Source organism: Chanodichthys erythropterus, chromosome 22, assembly GCF_024489055.1.
Source record: "Chanodichthys erythropterus isolate Z2021 chromosome 22, ASM2448905v1, whole genome shotgun sequence".
NCBI classification, from domain to species: Eukaryota; Metazoa; Chordata; class Actinopteri; order Cypriniformes; family Xenocyprididae; genus Chanodichthys; species Chanodichthys erythropterus.
Window position 1 is genome coordinate 11,629,839 of NC_090242.1, and position 14,571 is coordinate 11,644,409.

General features: G+C 35.8%; 1 protein-coding gene across 4 annotated transcripts in view; it reads left to right on the forward strand.

The window, feature by feature from the left end:
• Nucleotides 1–14,571, forward strand: part of col5a1 (procollagen, type V, alpha 1) — a 110,907-nt gene that overhangs the window by 31,041 nt on the left and 65,295 nt on the right. For all 4 annotated transcript variants that reach the window (XM_067374953.1, XM_067374954.1, XM_067374955.1 and 1 more), the window contains exons 2-4: nt 1,396–1,563; nt 8,272–8,485; nt 9,246–9,408. In XM_067374953.1, coding sequence (XP_067231054.1) covers nt 1,396–1,563; nt 8,272–8,485; nt 9,246–9,408 — 545 coding nt within the window. The remainder of the gene's footprint in view (nt 1–1,395; nt 1,564–8,271; nt 8,486–9,245; nt 9,409–14,571) is intronic.

Sequence of the window (14,571 nt, forward strand, 5' to 3'; positions counted from 1 at the left end):
ATGTGCATTTAAAGCCTGTCACAAAGTAGACGTATGAACTGTGTGTGGTCTTCACTCTATATCTTCACGAGCCGAAAGGTTGTGTGTATACAACTTAGTCTGTAGTGTTTCTGGTGTTCATATGGTCAGCTGACCTCTAAACACATTCATCACTTGGCTGGATTTTTAATATGCTGTGATGGGTTGCTCTGATGGTCGTTCTGTTGGTTGTTCTGATGGTGCTTTGTGGGCACAAATACAAGTATGCTGCTTATTGCATACTATGCAATGTAGCCTATAATGCATACTATTTTCAGCATGCACACTGACATGATTAAAGGGATCCTTGAATATGATTTCACTTTTTTAACTTTAGTTAGTGTGTAATGTTGCTGTTTGAGCATAAACAACATCTGCAAAGTTACGACGCTCAAAGTTCAATGCAAAGGGAGATATTTTCTTTTACAGAAAGGACTACAACAAATGGCTGGTAGGGACTACAACAAGCTTCTTCCTGGGTTGGTGACATCACTAACCCTAAAATTTACATAAACCCTGCCCCTGAGAACACACAATAAGGGGCGGGGCCATGTTGGGCTGCTTTAGAGAAGAGGAAGAGTTGTTGTAGTAGAGTGTTGTTGACATGCCATCATTTTACGCCAGACTGCTTCACAAACGAGGGTCAATTCAATGCTGGATTTGCACAAAAGATTAACATGACGGCACATGCTAGTCGATGAGTTGAATCAGCTCCACAGCAACTACATAAATTTATCCACTAAGCATTCAGAAACGTCCAGTTTCATTCTAAAAGTTGTAACTTCTTCCTGAGTCTCTCCATCAGTGTCCAACTCCGGTTTGAACAATGTAAGGCTGAACACCGTTACTGACAATCTTCATTTTGTCTGCGTGAGATTCTCAAGCTTTGTTGTTGTTGAGAAACCGAAGTGTGAGCTGTTAAAACTCTGCCTTCTCTTGGAAGGGGGCCGGGAGCAGCAGCTCATTTGCATTTAAAGGGACATGCATAAAAATGGCATGTTTTTGCTCAAACCCAAATAAGGGCAAATTTTGACTAGCTTTAATAAATGATCTGTGGGGTATTTTGAGCTGAAACTTCACAGACACATTCTGGGGACTCCAGAGACTAATATTATATCCTTTGAAAGGGGCATTATAGGTCCCCTTTAAAAAGGTAGTATGCTATGTTGTTGTCATGTGGTAGTATGCTATATTGTCACATGACCTCACTATTTTGTATAATTCAATAAAGTCGGTTATTTTGCAAATATAATGTAATTTGAAGATGCCTTTACTGCTGCCCAATCAAATAATTAGTAAAAGTTAAAAATATTTATATGTGACTTGAAATGGCTGTAAACTAATTTTGTGTCTCTCTGTCTCTCCTTTTTTTTGCAGCTGAGCCAGCCGATCTCCTAAAGATTTTAGATTTTCACAGTTTGCCAGAGGGTGTAACGAAAACTACAGGCTTCTGCACACACAGGAAGTCATCAAAAGGGCCTGATGTCGCCTACAGAGTCACAAAAGATGCACAGCTTAGCGCTCCTACGAAACAACTCTACCCCTGTGAGTACATGAGCACACATGAAGCCATAAAAACACACAGGTGCACCTGTTTACTTTTCTTCATTCTTTCCAGCATGTGTTTGGGCTGCAGGTTTTTTTCATCTTCTCATCCTCTTCAGACACACTGTATAATCTGTTTATACAAATGAGAAAGATAATGCAATTAGTTCTGTTAATGTTAGTGCATTTCTTACTCTTGAGCCAGAAAAAAATTCTATGCAAGTACGCAGACATAAAAAATTGCATGTATAATCAGGTTGAAATTCTGAGACCACATGGAAATCTTAGATTTCTTTTTCATTTTTACCTGGAAAAAAATGTATTCAAATTGTGACCTAAAATAAGTTAAAAATATTACAAATTTCAGAAAAATATTTCAAAAACATTTCTGAAATTAATGTTTATTCAATTTCATTTATGCAAAATAGTAACATTTTAACTAGTAGTCTCAGTGGCCACCACTGTATTTTACATGCTAATATCAATCTTTGCATTTCTTGCAAATGCAACATGTTCTTGTGTTTCTTATGAATTGCATTCATACACATTTCAGAAGATAGTTACATGTGAAATCAAGTTTACGTAGCTAAAAAAACCCCAATGTAATTATTAATTGTGTATATTCCGGGCCTTACTGTACAGTACATGTCGCTCTCTGACCTGTCTGTGTGTGTGTCTGAGCACCTCATTTCAACATAATGGGCTGGAGAGTCACCATGCCCTAGACTCTGCTTTTGGCAGGAACTCTGAAAATCTCAAGAATTTGATGGAAGGAGGGAGAGACGAGGCAGATGAGGAGAGAGATGCAATACCAGTGTAATGAGACTAAACTAGATGAGGCTAAATCAAACAGAGTTACAGCACTTCAGCTGGCTGTGGCTATGTTCCAAACTCTAGTGAGCTGCCTACATAGACAATATTTTTTGAGCTTCATATGTTTGTTCCAGACACAAAGGCTTTTTTGAAAAATATATAGCACATACTATACTGCCTGCTAAGATAGCTTAATTTTTTTCTAAAATTACATGCATCATAGCAAAGTTTTCTTATTGCAAAAGTATATTTATTCATCACTGCAAAATCTTTTAAAAATCTTTTAATCTAATTAAAATTTTAATTAATTTTAAGGTAAAAATATTTATTTATTTATTTTACAGTATTTCATTTTATTACTGTATAAATAAAAAACAACAAAGGTAAAATTATTTTATTTTACTTTGTTTTATTTTTAAATAAATAAAATAAAACCCATATCATTTTTTTATTTTTATTTTATTTTATTTTATTTTATTTTATTTTATTTTATTTTATTTTATTTTATTTTATTTTATTTTATTTTATTTTATTTTATTTTATTTTATTTTATTTTATTTTATTTTATTTTTTGTTGTGCTACTTTGCATTTAAAAAAAAGCTAAATCTATTTGGACTTTTTCCAAGAGCTTCCCTTTCTGTTATGCTTCATGTAGCGGTTTTTGAATGAAAATGTCCTTAGAAGATAGCTCAGTATAATACATAAAATGTTTATATAAATATATAAATGTTTATATAAATATATAAATATATAAAATATATATATATATATATATATATATATATATATATATATATATATAAAATATATATATATATATATATATATAATATATATAATATATATAATATATATATGATTTATGATATATTATTTTGTACAGCTAAGTAAACACACAAGCCTGACTGCATGAGAAATGTACAGGCAGAGTGAAAGCAAATGGAAGAAATTAATCATCTATCACTCCAAATACAATGCATCTGTTCTTTCTCTTTGTACACTTTTCACTCAGATTCAGTTCACTCAGTTCAGGGTTTATTTTATATATACACAAACACACTGGCTAAGAAAAACTCACGGCCAAAACATGCCTATTCTTTTTCTTCATCTTTTCATAACTCCTCCTCCTCTTTTTGTCTCTTTCCTCCTCCTCATCCATTCCCATAAGGCTATTGTCTCCCTTTTGTGCTGTGTTTCTGTGGTAACAGAGAGGGGTCATAGGTCACTGGACGGATTTCTAAACATGGTGGAAAGTCTAATTTCTAGACGGACCTGATGAAAAACAGAGCCAGGTCAAAACGGTAAATACAGAGATGGCTCTTCCAGATTTTAAATGTACATGTTTCAGACCTTTAAGGGATATGTACCAAAGCTGATTTGAAAAGCCTTAGTCGCTCTCCAAACCTGGTCTAATTCACTGGTTTTAGAGGGGTCAGCTTAGCCAGACTGGGAGACCAGTTTAATTCTTTCCCCGTCATTGTCGGAATTTTCTGACTTTCCGCGTTTTCATTGTAGGGGTAGGGGGCGCTATTATGCGTCTTCTGAAACAGTTGAGAATCTTTGGATCAAAACACAGGCAAAAGAAGCAGAAACAAGCAATAAAATCATTGCTTATGCACATTGTAGTCTTTGAAAAAAATCACGATATTCTCAGCTTTTTGTTCGAAATGTTGCTTTTTTATGAAACATTCAAGTGTTGATTAACAAAAAAGCTACAATAAAATGTTTGTTTTTTTTGTTGGTTAAAGAGCAGCCTAGTAGCCTATTCCAGCACTTTTCAATCTTGTTTATAGCTTCAACCTGTAGGATGATCTATAAAATAGGATCTTGAAATCTATTCAGGTAGTCACTGAAGGGTTTTAAATGTGCAGTAATGTGATTCCCCTTCGTCCATAGACTCCAGCATTCCTTTAGGTTGTCTGCATAAAGACTTAATTCTGACTCACGGGGAAGAGAGAGATGAGACCGTAGATATGACGTGCTCTCTGAACTCTGGTTTTGTTTCATATTGCCCTGTGATGGGTAGCCCTCATCTCCAGAGTGATGGCCCTTGGCTCTTGCCCTTTGACCTTTGGATCCGTCTTTAACACACACGCACAGGAAGTCAGGACAAAAGCACAGAGTATCTCTTGTTGTGGTGTCTCTGTGTGTGTGTGTGTGTGTGTGTGTGTGTGTGTGTGTGTGTGTGAAGCATGTGAACATGACACTTGTGTGAACATGTAGCAAACTTCATGTAATCAGATGAATGTAAAGTTTAATTTCTGACTCACACACACACACAAGCAACACACACATACACGTTTGTTTCACTGTATTAGTGAGGACATTGCATAGACTTCCACTGATTTTATACCAGGTTTAACCCAACCCCTACCTCACAGAAACATGTGCAGAACTCTAGATTTAAATAAAAAACATGTTTGGGATGATTTATAATCCTTTTTAACTAGTGAGGACCAGTAAAATGTCTTCACTAGTTGGTCGTCATAATATTTTACAGGAACAGACAGATCAAGATAATTTTATGAATCAGTGTAACAATGTTATATATTTTGTTGACTTGTGTACTTACATTATACCAAATAATTTAAAGAATGTTTAAATCCAGAGAAATAAGCAATTTTAACCAGGACTCGGGAAGTGTTGTGTGTCGCCTATCAATAACATCATACACAGTAAGTCTTATTGTTTAAAACTCGTTTTCTTGATTTACCGCGAGTACCATGTTTTACCATGCCTAACATCGATCTATCTTACTGCATTGTGCAACAAGTGTCTCACAGTAGCCACAGAGCGAACGCAGAGTAGCATTATAACAACTTTCAACAACTTGTATCTAATATGATAAACAGTGCTGCTACAGCGCAACACTTGGCCAGAAGAAGCGGAAGTGGCGACTGTGGTATAATAAAAGCTCCACTGCTCTCGATGTGTCACGCTTGTCTCTCATTAGCAATCGCTCCAGTGGCCTTGTTTCTGCTCTCACCGCACTCGTTCCAGCTCTGCTTCATACTACAGTAACATTAATAATCTCATCCATGAACATGAGTCCCATCCCGATTCTTTTCCACCAGCTGTAGACGTGAAGACAACAACTCCCATGATTCTGTGAAATCAAGGCGTCATCAAGCTACGCCTTTGTTTTGAATGAGCAACCTCTAGCAGCAAAACATTTACATATTGTAGTTTTAAGGGATCTATAGTATCTCTTACATAGCGGTTTAGCATTCTAGAAGATCTACAATAATTCTTACAAAGCAAGAAGGTGTGGAATAGTAACAATCTAGAATACACACTTGAAAATAAATAAATGGGGCTTTCACAACAATAGAAGAACTATTTATTTATAGTGGAAAAAGGATGGAAAGAATAGTGGAAAAAAAAAAAAAAAACCTTTTCAAAAAAAAGTTTAAATAAGGTTTGTGAGAGATGCAGCACATGTAGAAAAGAGTGTTAGGGCTGTAGTTTCAGCCTGACGCAGTTATCATTTTCACGTCTCGCTCCAAGTTGTTTTAATAGTGTGCAGGACGGCTGGTCTGAAAACGAGGTGTGTTCTTCTGCATTATTGGTGTGTTACTATTTCGAGGCAACTGCAATAGACTGCGCCATTGACCAACTGAAACGGTCAATGGTGCAATATTTGTTTTGTTATTTAAAGAGCGCGCTAGTAATATGCACCTATATGCTGGTGCATAACGCGCATACACTCTGCTTATTACACAGACTGTGACACAGCAGCACACAAACATGCCAAATATTAAAAATGAAAGGATTACAATGTAATAATGATTATTATTATGTGCATAAAAATAAAAATGCTTTGGTGGAATCTGGGTTTTCCTCACTAGAGAAGTGTTCAGTTTTTCCGCTTGCAAATTCTGACATGTAAATAGTGAATCCGCCATGGCACTGGCTTTTAAAGAGAATGGGAAATAAGACTTTGGTTGGTTTATTGCATGTTACGGCCAAAACACAACATTGACTTATTAAGAGAATAGGGACAACCCTTTTAGACAGTGTGCTGGGCACCCCGACAATTTTTCCTGTCCTTAAAATAGCAAAAGTGCATTCGGACACGCCCTAAGCGCACTTGCGCCGTGCGCTTTAGACCATGTGCATAGATCATTAAAATAGGGGTCTTAGTGTCTGCACAATTTAAAAAAAATAAAGGTTCTTTATTATCATCTTAGGTTCCATGAAGAACCTTTAGCCGTTAACTTTTCCATTCCACAAAAGTTTTTTTTTTATAGTGTAGATTTTTAAAATGTTCTTCAATCTAAGAAAAAAAAAATCTGTTCACTTAAAGGTTCTTTGAGGAGCCAAAAATGGTTCTTCTATGGCATCACTGCGAAAACCCAGTTTTTGTAATGGTGTGACTTGAGCAGAATCACATCTGAAGACTCAAAAAATATCTCCAGACATAAACAAAGGACAAAAGGGAGGAGTTAGACAAGGAGACAGGATCCCAGAAAAGACGTCTGAAGTCTTTGAGGTGGGGTTATTATAGTAACATGTTCTCTCCAAACCATTAGAAACTTTATGAAGTCAAGTAATGACTCTAAACTTGTGCAGTAGATTAAAGTGTTTCCACACAATGGCATAAACACACTGAACACAGGACCAATCATCAGGTGTGTTTACTGCACAGATGTATGGATGCTTTGTCTGTTGGATGACTGGAAAACTCACTTCCTGCCCAACCAGCCCAGATTTTCCCAGAGGTTTGGCGGTGGGCATCTGTTTGGCACATGTCGTGTGTGTGCACACAAGAGAAGTCATGTCTGTTTTTCTCATTTTAGAAAGAGACTGTTTAATTTCACATTTTTTTTCCTTCTCTTTCTTTGTTTTAGTTTTTTTTTAAGTCTGACTGGACTTAAAGTCTTAAAGGGATAGTTCACCAAAAATGAAAATTCTGTCATTGTTTACTCAAAAAGTGCCATGAAACTCTCAAGTCTTGTTTGCTGTCAAGTTCAGATTCAAATATGTTATCAGGTTTGATGGCAGTGTTGACAAATGAGACACGAGAGCTAAGATATACGTTTTTTAAGTAAATAACATTACATTTTGGTGTTAAATACACAATACAGTTCAAAGTTTTGGCGTCTGTACGTTTTTTTGTTTTTTGGATGTGAAAGAAGAGCATTTATTTGAAATAGAAATCTTTTGTAACTTTATAAATGATTTAACTGTCACTTTTGATCAATTTAATGCATCCTTGCTGAATGAAAGTATTCATTTCTTTAATACAAACTTCTTCTTCAGAAGAATATAATACACAAATCATACATTTATGATACTAATGATACTTTCCTGGCATTGGAGCTTGACAGCTCTAGTCACCTAGAGTCAACTTCTTGTTTTATGTTCCTCACAAGGAAATAAGTTGTACTTAGGAGTGACATGATGGTGAGTAAACAAATGGCAGAATATTAATTTTCAGTGAGCTGTTCCTTTAATAATGTTGCTCATATATTTTTCTCTCTGTTTGTACTGGTGATTCTCTCTCTTTGTTTGTTCTCTCCACCTCTTTCTGCTAGATGAATTAGATAATAAAATGTCTCTTAGGGAACAGCTGTTCTCCTCATTACTCTCTCCATCTCTCTCACTCTCTCTACTCTCTCCCAGTAGATCCAAGACTCTTATCAACACAGACACACACACAGACTGAGACTGTTACAGAGTTTCCCAAAGATGTGCCAAGTTCCCCATGAGATCCAACCATTTTCCATTCTGCTCTTATCCGTGTCAAATACTTTATCTATGTTACCTGACAGCATCTGTCCGCTCAGAGACGTGATGTAATGCTCTGTTGCACACCGTTCTCAGTTTTTCGATCCCAGAAAACCCCCCAAAACCCATTTGATTTCCAAGAATAACACAGTCTCTCTCCTTAGTGTCTGTATTTCCTGAGGACTTCTCCATCTTGGCAACGGTGAAGCCAAATAAAGGCAGTCAGTCCTTCCTGCTGTCGGTGTATAATGAACAGGGCATCCAGCAACTCGGTCTGGAAGTCGGACGCTCTCCTGTCTTCCTGTACGAGGATCACCTGGGCAAACCAGGCCCGGAGGACTACCCGCTCTTCAGAGGGGTCAACTTGGCAGACGGAAAGTAAGACACTCGCACAAGCTTTAATCATGCAATATGACTTTGTTGCATTAGGCAAGCGTTGGAACACTGGAAACAACAGAACCAGTTACGTAATGTCTGGTTATGATTCAGTGTGTTTTATTATTAGCTTTGATGTGCAACATATGTAATCTGTCTCACTGGTGTAAAGCCAACACCTGCACAGGTGAGCAGACACAGGTGTAACATCCTATATAACCATGTAAACATGGAAAAACCACACATATACATGCATATATTATGGAAAACTTTGGGTGGATTGTTAGACAGACACTCAGATAGATGGATAGATGGATAGATAGATAGATAGATAGATAGATAGATAGATAGATAGATAGATAGATAGATAGATAGATAGATAGATAGATAGATAGATAGATAGATAGATAGATAGATAGATCGCTGTAAATGAGTACACCCCCTTTGAAAAGTAACATTTTAAACAATATCTTAATGAACACAAAAACTATTTCCAAAATGTTGTCAAGACTAAGTTTTATATAACATATGTTTAACTTATGGGGAATTCTGAAGGGACAAGTTGAGCATCACTCTCCATCCAGTCTCTAAAAGAGGTCATTCTTGAAGAATGGAAAAAGATAAATGTTGCAAAATGTTGCCAACTTGTTCATTCCATGCCTAGAAGACTTGGTGCTGTTATTAAAAATCATGGAGGCCATACAAAGTACTAGATGTTAGATGATCACTCTAAAACCCTAATTTGTCTGTGTGTGTTACTCAGGTGGCATCGTGTGGCAATCAGCGTTCACAAACAGAGCATTACTCTGATTTTGGACTGTAAGAAAAAGGTAACACGGACACTATCCAGAAGCCCTCATCCCATCATCGACACCAAAGGCATCGTGGTCTTTGGAACGCGCATCCTGGACGAGGAGGTCTTTGAGGTAAGGAGGAACTCCACAAGCTTTTTCTTTATCCATTATGTCTCAATTAAGTATCAGCTTTGTCGCTGATGTTTTTCCATTACTAAAATAAAAGTGCTAAAAAATTATTGCCAAAAAAATGGTTGACATAGATATTGAGTAAAAATTATTGTGAATAGCATCTCATATCATTTGATCTTAAACACTTTGACGAGAAATGTTTGAGTTCATATTGTGATTGCAGACTTGGTGGAGCACAGTTTGAGTCATTGTTGGGATCTATCCTGAAACTTGAAATTTTTCTCTCTAAAGAAAAAACTGAGAAGCGGGAGACTCCAGTGAGTTGTATTTCTTTGGTCTTGTTGGTCAGTGTGTTCATGGTCTTTAGCAGGGGTCTGTGGATGTGTGTCTGTGGTCTTCACTGAGCGTTTAAGTATTTCAGCATCTCTCTGTGACTGTCAAGTGGAGACATGAGAGAGGAACGTGGTTGTGTTTGTTTAGGACCTAGTTGTGGTTATGTAGTGCTAATGTAAGATTGTAGGGTTACTCTGTGCCACAAGGGTTATAAACTGTCCTGTGTGCATGTATGTGTAACGGTCAGGTCAATAATAAATGATTAAAAAAAGTATACAGTACATTTGAAGTGTGGCTGTGCTTGTATTTTTGCTCACACTGTATTGCTCAATGATGATGACATATCATGTGCATACTTTTTGTGAAGCCCTAAAGGGACATGATGATGGTAAAAAGAATGAAATGGGATGAAAAGTTATTTCAATGCTTTTGCAATTGCTCACAAAACATTTACAATCCCCTGGGAAACTTTGCATTCACTCGCAAAATTTTTGTTTTGGGATTAATATGAGATTGGAGGAAAAACACAAAATTTTAGGGGGAATGCAAAAGTTTTGCGAGAGAACGCAAATGTGTTGCAAAAATACAAATGTTATGCAAGCAAACTAAATTTTGGGGTGAATGCAAACGTTTGGAGAGAAAACGCAAATATTATGCAAACAAACGCAAAATTTCTGGGGGAATGCAAATGTTTGGTGAGAAAACGCAAATGTTATGTGAACCAATGTAAAATTTCTGGGGGAACGCAAACATTTGGAGAGAAAACGCAAATATTATGCAAACAAACGCAACATTTCTGGGGGAACGCAAATGTTTGGTGAGAAAACGCAAATGTTATGCGAACAAACGTAAAATTACTGAGGGAAAACAAAAGTTGGGTAAGAAAACAAATGTTACGTGAACAAACGCAACGATTCTAGGAGAACGCAATAATTAATAATAAAAAATAATAATAATTTTGTGAGTGAACACAAAGTTATAGTTTTGAGTTTTGCAACTGAATTCGAAAGCATTGAAAAATTATTCTTCCTACTATCTCATTTTTTTTTCTTCACCATGTCCCCTTAGGGCCTCCATAGTATGTGAACTTTGCACAGTATGCACATTTTCTGTATGCATAGATGGAATTACCCAGAAAACGTATTACAATTTCCAAAATGTGATATATACAACCAGAGTACACTAGGTGGAATTCTGTTTCCCACAATGCAATGTGCTTGACTTTTCATTTCCAATGTGATGAATGAATCAGAAACGATTTCAATAGTTGGATTAGACAGCTAAAATTTAAGACATTTTTGCACAAAATTGGACAAAAATGAAAAATAACAGTAAATGTTTCATATTTCTGGGATGATGACTTTATGGCACTTGTTGAATTATATATACTCTATAATGAAAAGTTACATATGAATGTAGTGAATATCATTGATTATACCCCTTTCATATTATTTAAAAAAAAATGTTAGGTATAAAACCTTTATAATGTAGTAAGCAATATGTTAGTGTTCTATTCGGAACATGTACAAATCCAAAACACTATAGCAACTGTATAGCAACGTTCTAATTACTAATTTGAACACCTTAGCAGTGGCATAGCAACACCCTGCCATTGTAGCAGAGTTTTGCATAAGAAAGCACAGCTGAATTTGTACATTGAATTTGTTTTCTCAGTGTGTCTTGATAGCAAAAACTGAAGGATTGTGGGATTGGAACAGTCCATGAGTGGATGTGAGTCATTCAGAAGAACTGTAGGTAATGTTAGTGTTCATCCCGAGGGCTTTGACCGCAGACACACAGGGTTCGCGGAATGCTGATGTGTCTTTAAGGTTTGGTCTACCTTTCTGTTTGAAGTTGAAGTGTTTAGAGAAAATGGAAAGAGCCGTGTGTTTTTTTCCACAGAGCGAGACACCGAGTCACCACAGAACCTTAACCAATCCTCTGCCGTATACACACAACTACACACTGAAAACATATTTCATTTCAGGGTCTGCACATGTAATTCAATTCCCTTAAATGCTGACAAATTTCACTATGGACCTCAAAGATAAACAGAGAGAGAGAAGAGACGAAAGACAGAGAAGAATAATGGAGAATCTGAAAATAGACATATAGACATTGAATAAAAAGCGTACACTAGATGGTGTGTTATTTTCATTAAGCAGGTCTACTTATCAATGCGGTTTAAATTTAGGTTTAAGTGCTTAAATTGTTTCTTAAAAAAATGAATAGAAAATATTGCATCCTTTAGAAGACATCACACATATTATCTCAGTTTCAAAACCTTGTGAGCTGCCTATTTAGACAGCATTTGCATCATTTTTAGAACTGTACAGTAGGTTGCAAAATGATGCTGTCTTTTAAGATGTCTCATTTTGGCTTAAATCGACAGCATGTGTACTTTATAGAATAGACAGTCCCAGAATGCACTTGGATGAGCTCACCGATTTCATTCAAGATGACAGATAAAAGACATTTTTACTATAAATTTTCTTAATTTGTATTCAGTAATGGACAGTATTGACAAAAATAGTTCTGTTTAATTAAATGCACCCAATTTTTGTGTGTTTTATGTGTTTTTGCTTATTATTTTATGCTACTGTCATCTTAACATCAAACTCTGTTGCAATCTATTGGAATCAGTTATAATATTCCAGTTGATAGTTTACATTTCTGAAATTATGATTTATGGCATCGCTGATTTAAATATACTATGTAGTGATGTAGCAGCTGCTTACTAGAACACACAATATTTCTGTGTTCTATATGTGTATTTTATGCTATCCTCATATTAACATAAAACAATGTTGGAATCAGTCGAGTATCTTATGTGCCTCATATGAGAAGCATATTTGTATAGCAAGTTTCTGAGGAGAGCTCCAAATCAGACATTTCAATATACGTTTCAATTTAATTTATAATATTGTTTAGAAAGTATGCACATACTGTATGTAGACAGGAGACAGCACTGCAGATGTTTATCTTCAATCTCCTGCAGCATCATACTGTTATCAGTGTTAGACTTGTATCAGATGGAAAAGTTTGCTTCATAACAGTGCATAAATATCTCACAATCATAGAGAGATAAAAGCGATGCCTTTTGTGGAAAGTTCTGGATGAGGAGTTTGAGGCTCATGTCTCATGAAATCATTGAGGGGGTTTCCACAGCACACGTACAGGTCAGCAGAAGTGCGTATGCGTGTGTGTGGTTCAGGTAAACCCTATGTTATGGGGACAGAATGGCAATATCTGAAATCCTTGTCTTTGTGAGGACATTGTTGGTACCAATGAGGAAAACAGTTTATAAATCATAATAAGTTATGTCTTAGGTTTAGGGTTAGGGAATTGAATATAGTTTGTACAGTATAAAAATCATTATGGCTATGGAGTGTCCCCATAAAACATGAAAACCCAACATTTGTGTGTGTGCATGTGAGAATCTCTCCCTCTGAGGCTGAAATCAGTCTGATTTACATGTCACTCTACGTCTGAAAGAGAAAATGAGACAAAGAATGATGTTCTGTTTAATGTTTCTGATTAGATTCTGATTAGAAGAAACTGCATTCACTAGATATTTAACTTATATAAGGTGATGGATTTCCGAGTGGAGCAAAATATTGTGTTGAAAATAAAGTAGGTGGGACTTTATGAAACATGTTAGGAAACATGAAACATGTTAGGCTGAGATATGACTGGCTATTATTTTCCTGTTTACAATACTGTACAAAAGTATGTGGTCAGTAACTTTTATTCAGCAAGAATGCATTAAATTTATCAAAAGTGAAAGTAATGACTTTTAAATTGTTATAAAAGATGTATATTTCAAATAAATGCAGTTTTCTGCACTTTTTTGTTCATCATCATCAAAAAAAAAAAAAAAAAAAAAAAAAACATATCAAAGTTTCCACAGAAATATTAAGCAGCAGAACTGTTCTCAACATTGATAATAATCAGAAATGTTTCTTAAGCAGCGTTTCAGCATGTTAGAATGATTTCTGAAGGATCATGTGACATTGAAGTCTTTTTATTACATCTTAAAATATGTTCAAAAAGAAAACAGTTCATTTAAATTGTAATAATATTTCACAATATTACTGTTTTTACTGCATTTTTAATCTAATAAATGCAGCCTTGGTCAGCAGAAGAGACTTCTTTCAAAAACAAGAAAAATCTGCATCAGCAGACATAAAAAGCTGTTTTAAAGGTAGATAAATGATTAGGGCTAGCTTTAATTATTGCAGTTTAAAGAAACTACTATGATTAAAAGTATTTGTTTCTTGTATGTCTGAATATTTTTCTATTTGGTGCTGCTTAAATCACACATTTAAAAATGCAGTCTGTATATGTAAATAGAATGAATAAACTTTCCCTGCATGAATGAGCAAGAACATTAAAGAAACATTAGAACATTTGGTTCAGTAGTTACTCAGAGTTCCAAATTAAACTTCATAATGGTTCCTGGTGAAAACAGAGTCTAAATAATCCAGCATTCAGTGCTGCATTTGAGGAAGCTAATCTTAAAAAGCCAAGAATCTTCTGCTGTAGGGCCGGAGATGTCATTATAATCAAATGGAGAAGTGAAAGTGGAGGTGAGTGATGAGGAAAGGGAGAAATTAAGTAGAAGGGTTGGTGGACAAAAGGAACGTAGGGAAAATGCTGTGGTAGACATGCCTGTTGCTTTTGGCAAAGATCTTAAAGGTCTCCAGACGCTGCCACTGTGTGTGTGTTCACGTCATTGGATGGTTTGGTTTCTGTGGTTGGGTTTTTTTTTTTTTACTCTTGAGAATGGCCAGACACTGCCTGGATGTGTTTGTGGACGGCGTCACACGT